This window comes from Loa loa (genome assembly GCF_000183805.2).
Source record: "Loa loa unplaced genomic scaffold supercont3.240, whole genome shotgun sequence".
In the NCBI taxonomy this organism is placed as follows: domain Eukaryota; kingdom Metazoa; phylum Nematoda; class Chromadorea; order Rhabditida; family Onchocercidae; genus Loa; species Loa loa.
The window spans coordinates 74918-82614 of NW_018108420.1; the positions used below are offsets into that span (position 1 = coordinate 74918).

Genomic DNA, 7697 nt, shown 5'->3' on the forward strand with positions numbered 1-7697 from the left:
GTCCAAAACTTTTCAAGAGGGCAAGAAATTTTCAAAATCTGCTTGATGCCAAAGCATAAACATGTTTCCTTTGTCGCAAAGTGATAGTACGGTAATAACAGAGTAGTGGCATTCAGTTGGTGAGGATTTTGTCGGGGAATTCCCAATAACAAAATTGGGAATGGTCGGTACACCCGACAATTTCTTGTCTTAAAATTAGACAAGAATTTCAATGATAAAGGCAAGTTGATGGAAATGTACAGCCTTCTTGCCGTATTATTGCTGCCGCAGCATAATGTCCGCATTTAACCGACTCCGCTATCGATTTCTTTTGAATGTATTGTGATAGGAATCCTGGGGAAAAAAAAAATCAAGTTTTGGTCATACCGAATAAGTTTTTTTTTTCTAGTTAATGAACTCCATGGTTTGGAAGTTGTAAATATGAAAAGGTTATCCATCGTGGATAAATAAAAATAAGAAAAAAAAAACTTCACACCTCTTAAATACAAGCTAATCAGATGGCGTGCTAAACTGATATAACCCGTTGATTTAGTAAAAGATATTACCTCCAACAAATGCATCACCGGCTCCATTTGTATCAACAATTTCTTCATGTTTCAATTTTATTACTGGATATTCTGCAACAGCATTACTACCATTTTGATAAACGAATGTTGGATCAGGTCCTTGCGTTAGAATAACTATCCTTTGTCGCTTTTCATTAACCTTAACCATATGATATTAATCATTGCAAATTACAACAATCACAGATTTGTTTTCCAGAGTAAAAAAAAAAACAAAATTCCACTTTAAATATTTATGCATGGAATTCACTAACTTTCGGAAATGCTGCAATTTTAACACATATTTGTTGCAAATCATGCGTATTGTAATTGTTTGCATCTGCAAATGCTCGACCTTCTCTTTCATTGCCAAACAAAATATCCACATACGGTAATATTTCCAAAAATTCATTCCGGAAATCTTTTAGAATAAATGGTGCTGCTAAATTTGTGGCGAATACCTGTAAAAAATGTTACTTTTGAAGTAATATGATTTACCAGTGCTATGCATGATAAAGTTTTTTTACTAGAAATTGCAGAAGTTTTAACCTAATTATTGAGACGAGTAGATCTTCCTTCTAATTAGTATTTTTAATATTAAGACAGAAAATTTTTAACTGAGAAAGAAAAAAGACAAAGAGAAAGAGAAGAAAAAGAAAAACTTTATTATTTTCGCTAGCATGTCGAGCAATGGATATAACAGCTGCCGGACATACGGTTAAGAAGAATCCCTGGAATATGAATATCATTTCAAAAGTTTTTTTTCTTAATTTTAGTCTAAAGAATAATTGATGAATATGTTATTGATAAGAGATTTTGGGATTTCTTTTTTAATTTAAAAATTATAGATAAGTTAACCGATATATAAAAATATTGAGCCGTTTCAATTAAGGCACGATTTTCTGGTTGCTCCAAATGGTCTATTGTGAATGAATTTGCTGCTGCAAGATGAGCACAAAGAGATCTAGAATGGAAAAAATTAAACACATTAATTATGGGTGAAGTAAAAACCAAAATTTTTAAATATAGAATTCAAAAAAGATCGACCTTCATTTCGACCTCCCACAAATACTACATTAAAAAAAATTGCTATAATTACATGACATGTCTAAGAACCCTTAAAAAAAAAAAAAAAATAGTGTATTTTTATAAACGTTGATCATTAACATAGGGTTTTTCCACTTTAAAGAATTTAATTTAATTTAATTCTAAGATAATTTATACAATCAACCTATGTTGATTAGTAATGAGAGCAGCGCATGTCCCTGTCTTCTGATTTTTCTTCACTTGATAATATGCCCTAAGGCCTGTTTGTCGGACTTTTTCTTTTAAGATATTACCATACCGATCATCTCCTATGCAGCCAAAAAATACTACACGATTCGGTTCATTTAATATCCACTAAAAAATTAACAGTTGCAAGAGATTTTTCGTGTTTAAGAATTTCTTTTTTTTCTCTTTTTTTACTTCAAAATTTAATTTCAAAAAAATCGAAAAGCAAGCAAAAATTTTTGCCTCACCTGACAAACACGAAGTGAATTTTGTGTAGCACCACCAGGTGTGTAGGTTATATCATAGTTATCCAATAACTCTTGAAACCTTAACATTGAAATTTTTAGTGGAAGCTTTGAAATGGAAAATTCTGAAAGGATGAAAATTTCTATTTTAATGGATAATTTTTCAAATTATAGTAACCAGAAAATTTGAATCTGAATCATATTTGAGATATCAAACTCTTCCGGTTGTAGTTAAATGAATGAAGAAAAATTTAACTCAAGAAACTGATAAAGTAAGATGGAATTGACTTTTTCACTGACAAAAAAAATTCATAAAACATTAAATTCTAGTATTCACATAGCATGCATGTCAACATAGCATGCATTAACATACAATGGGTGATTATTATCGATTTTTAAACTTACTAATTTTTAAATTTACTAATATGAAAATCTCATTAAATCATGCAACCTAAAATAATTTAAAGAAAAGTGGAAAGCTCACATAGGTATATGTTCATCACATGCTATTATTGCATTATTCTCTTCCAAATTCCACTTTTTTAAAAATTCAGGGCTAACTTCAACTCGCATATCTAAGAGTGAATTACCACATCCTAAAATTATGCCTTCCGGACATTTTGGAACATTTGCATTTCCCATACGCTGCATCATTTGCTTTACCAATTGCAAAACTGAAAAAAAAATGTAAATGACAAGTGATGATTTTTTGACGATTTATTAATAATTATGTTTATTTTAACAACTTTGCTTACATCAATTACTTCACTCCTTTTTTTCATTTCACTCCCCCATAAAGTTTCTTTTTAATCAACTAATTAATTTTAATTAATTAGGTGATTGACTAATGATTATGTTTTGTTTATATTAATTGTTTCACCCATCTCCCCATAAACTTTCATTTTTTTTCAAATTTTAGTACTGTATTATTTATTAGCAGCATATTGTAAAATCTAATTTTTTTACAAGAATTTTACGAAGAGTTTGAATAATTAAATTTACATATAGGAACAATTTTTTTTGCACCTATAACAAAAATGAAACGAAAAATTTCGCACCTATAACAAAAATGAAACGAAAAATGGTAATTCGGCTGGAACATCGCTACCTGATAAAATACGAAATTTAGGAAACCTGACTGGCAACACAATTTACCGGAGAGGACGTTACGCCCCGCCTTCTCCCGTTTTCTTTACTTTTTCTGTTCCCGCATTACATCGAGAGTTTTTTTCTGTTTGTTTAAAATATCCAAATGGAACGTTTAATTTAGGAAGTGAGAAAAAATAGTAATATTTCAAAATTGACCTTTCATTTTCTCTCATTATCTCCCCCTTTTCTTTTTTTCCCTCTCTTTCCCCTTCCTTTCTCATTTGCTTGTTGGAATAAACTCATTTACAAATGAACCATTTTGAAATTTCGTTTCCCACGTTTTCCAATTCAAAAATTTGAATCAAATTATCTATCATTTTTTATAAATTTTAATTCTTATGTAAATTTCCTTTAAATCAACCATTTCAATAAGTAATACATGTCTGATTATTTATTGATTTCATATTTCCGGTAAACATTATACCTAAATGAGAGATACATTGCTACATCAGACTTCATGTTGTAGAAATGGGGGATGATCGGTTGTTACATCTTATTCGTTGGAAATCGTGCAATTCAGAATGACACAAAGGAATGTCTTCCTGATATGTCTCGCAGATCAGGGCTAAGTGCTCAGTAATTGGTGTTCCACATCTAATCATTTCACTTTTTCGGCCGGATACTATTAGTTGAATTATTGTGATTAAATTCTGTGACATTATTTTGGTGATTTGTCTTAAAGACTTATTGGAGGTGGTATATCAAAGTTTCACATTATCGAACTATATTACCTTCCCAGACATCATAAATTGGACTATTCAGATTAGATTTCATTTTTTTTTTCCGATGAGATACAAATTATGCTAAACTAATTTCTATCAAAATTTTACAAAATCTCAAACAGCAAGCATCATTAGGGTCTATTTGTTGGATTGGAACAGAGCTATGTATTGTATAAATTGAACAAATTTGTTTAAGAAAAATTGAGTTGACCTTGAAGATTTTCACGATAGGGAATGATAAATAAAGAAAAGAAAATAATCAATTCATCAATGCTTAGTCGTTGGTTTTTTCCTTTTTAAAAATTCGTTTAATTTTATTCTTTTTCTTAAATTTGAAAAAAAACCATTAATTCATAAAATTTTTAAAGAAAAACTTCAAGGAAACACATGCTGATAACATAAAATCAACTGTTATGTTAATTTATGATTGTATTGTTATCATTTACAATTTTATGCTTCTCATTCATTCTCTCAGATTATTTTAAACATTTCTAATTTCTGGTCAGTGAAGCTTATGTTTGATTGTTGCAATATCTCAAAGGTTTTATTCGTGCAAAATTTTCCGAAGTGATGTATTTGACAATGATATTGAAAGGATTTATTCAAAATGTTTTGAATTCAATGACGAAATTTAAAAAGTTTTACTGTTCGATAAGAATATTCAAATAAAACAGAAGTAGTAAAGCAAAAAAGAAAGAAAGAGAAGGAAATGAATGATGCAATTAAATTACTATTTTACATCAATTAATTAGCATTTTTCATAAATCAATTACCATTTTACATGAATTATTTCACAAAAATGTTTCGTCCAAAAAGGAAAGAAAAAACAAGCAGATGATATAACGTTTATTAGATCGAAATTAAAAAGTTTAAAAAAAAAAATTGAGAAATTATATCAATTTATTTTGTTTGTTTTAACAATGTAATGAGCCTTGCAATCAATAATACGTAAAATGATTAAAAGATCCCCAAAGTATGATATCTTCAGTGGAATAATTCACAGTTGGAATAAAAAGGATAATTATTCTTATCTATCTGTCTAATCTAATCGAACCTTACTATCTATCCATTTATCTAATCGAACCATATTATCTATTTATCTATCTATCTACTTGAATCGATTTGATAATAATGATAGTGATGAAGAAGAAATGAGTAAAAAATCAAAATTTGAATTGGCATAAATAAGAATGATTTTTTACGCTTTTGAATTTGATCAAAATTAAATTTCCATCATTTATACTACGAATATTTCAATTAAAACATCACTAATAATATTAACTGATGTTCTAATTGCGTAAAAATGTTTGCTATGTTTGGTTTATTTCAAATTGAAATAAATGATTTAAATTCAAATTTAACAGAACCTTTCATACTTTTAATAAAACAGACAAGCATTTCCTGAATTAAACCTTTTAAATTTTCATATATATTTTTGCTATCCCCTTACATCGTACGCTTGTATTTCGTTGGGAAATTTTGAATAATTTCCCCATTTGTACTAATTCAGTATGACTAAAAATAAAAACAAAAAAAAAAAACGTACAAACAACAAAGGAGATTTTTTCAATTTTGAATTATGTCATTTTATTAATGACAAATTTTGAAGAAATTGTAATCAAAGAATATTAAAGATAATAAAAATTAACCAATAAAAAGAATAAGCAGGTGAAACAAAAAGGATTGGAAAAAAATCCACTTAATTATTGGTTGATTGATTGATTTATTTATTTATTCATGACTTATTGGTTTGGTGCAACAATCATTAGGAAAATAGTTGTTACATTTGAGCTTTATCGTAACAAATAATAAACTGATAGCATATATGATGCTTTTACACTCATCAAAAAAAGCTTACCGATGGAATTACAAGCTACGGTACTTTTAGTTGAACAACTGTAACTTATCTCCATTGACAATAATATTTATGCTTTTAAAAATTTAATTTTCCGTTTTCAATTCAAATAATTTGTTTAAATAACTTGACGACTTAGTGTTCTCTAGTGGTGAATGTTTTGATAAAAAGTATGGAAAATATTGATCGACCGAAGGTTATCGCACCATAGCTATATCGCAACAATCATTCGAGAAGAATGACATACCTCTCCTAGCTAATTTCAATCGATTTTACGAAATTAAAACTATTGGGACTTTGTTTAATCCATTTATTGAGTATAAATGTGACTTGAAAAGCAATCGATGATCAAATCCGTTTATTCAGCATATGACAGCTGTGTAAGCTATCTTCCAAATTCATGACAAAAGTTTTTGCAGCGACTCGTCCTAACAGTTTAAAACATCAATTGTACTTCACATGCTATCAGTAGCTTTCCCATTCATTGAAAGAATTTCCTACACACATTTCGAACTTGCCCTTCATTTCGAATTTACCGCATTATTAAAATATGGATATAAAGGGAAGCTATAAACAACAGCTTACTACTATTATATTTATAATGCATTCTTGTATACACAATGCAAAACCATAACTGGAACTAAAATACAAGTTTTTTGAAAACAAAATACAGGTTATTTGATGCGATGCTAAATGAAATCATTACAAGAGCAACGCCTTAAAACTAAAAAATCGAGATAAGAAACAGGTAAGAAATAAAAAACTACGAATTATAGAAACATTATTTAAAAACAAAAATTGTAAAGAAAAAATTGAGAATAATCCCAATTTTCATCCAGAAAATTTCTATAAGTGAAAGAAAAAGGATAATAACAATGGTAGAGTACATTTAGTATAAAAATGTGAGAAAAAGGGATAGAAAGTGCTAAATGACCTCTGTAAAACAGTGTAAAACAGTGTAAAAGGAGAACAGTGTTATGGTTAGACCTTTTAACAATCAAATTTAATTGCTATATTTGTAATGTATCTTTTGTATGTAAAAATTCAAAACGCACGAGTAGAACAGAACCAGAAATCTAAATATAGGTTTTTCGATGCGATAATTTGAAAAAAGGAAGACTAAAACCATATGAAATTATAAAAAGATTATTTAAAAACGGAAAACTATTTAAAGGAAAAAAATCACAGAAAACAAATTTCAGTTCCGTTGCAATAAAAATTCTATAAGTGAAAAAAAGGATAACAGCAAAAATAGAGCTCTTTTAACATAAAGATCAGAGAAAAGAGAAAGTAAGAGAGAAAGTGCCCGTGTACTATTCTTGTAAAGCAAATAAAGCGCTAAGGTCCAAAACCAACACTTCCATTAATCTAAATCAATTTCGAACTTGAACTACATAGAATGATATAATGATGCATTATTAATTTCATTTGAGTTAAATCTGAAGATCAGCGTTTGAATGAAACAAAATGAAAGTACGAGATCAGATGGTGATACAAAGCAAAACATTAGATCGTGAAAACCTGTTAGGATTTTTTGTTAAGTTTTTTTTCTTTTTTGGATCAGAAAGAAAAGTAACATTAAAGCCTAAAACCAGGTTACCCGGATAAACAATAATAACAGCAACAAAGAGATGTTATTTATCGTCAAATGAGGAGAAAAAATTAGTTCCTTTTTTTACTTGCAAAAAAAACAAAATTATGCGAATTTAACTGCCGGGAATAAATTCGTCATCTCATAATAATCATCCGAAGAATCCAGGAAGATGGGTTTGATCACCAATAAGAAAAACTTATACAGAAATTGCTACGTATATATATATATATATATATATATATATATATATATATATATATATATATATATATATATATATATATAATATATATATATATATATATATATATATATATA

At 28.3% G+C, this 7697-nt stretch overlaps 1 protein-coding gene across 1 annotated transcript; it reads right to left on the reverse strand.

Moving 5' to 3' along the window:
* Window positions 1–3170, reverse strand: LOAG_09086 (hypothetical protein). Its single transcript, XM_020447852.1, has 9 exons — window positions 3118–3170; window positions 2544–2733; window positions 2063–2141; window positions 1774–1943; window positions 1401–1506; window positions 1205–1273; window positions 818–1003; window positions 546–705; window positions 1–333 (listed from the first exon to the last, which is right to left on the reverse strand). The coding sequence occupies exons 2-9, from the start codon at window positions 2711–2713 to the stop codon at window positions 209–211; spliced, it is 1065 nt and encodes a 354-aa protein (XP_020301957.1). The 5' UTR covers window positions 2714–2733; window positions 3118–3170; the 3' UTR covers window positions 1–208.
* Between the last annotated feature and the right edge of the window lie 4527 nt (window positions 3171–7697).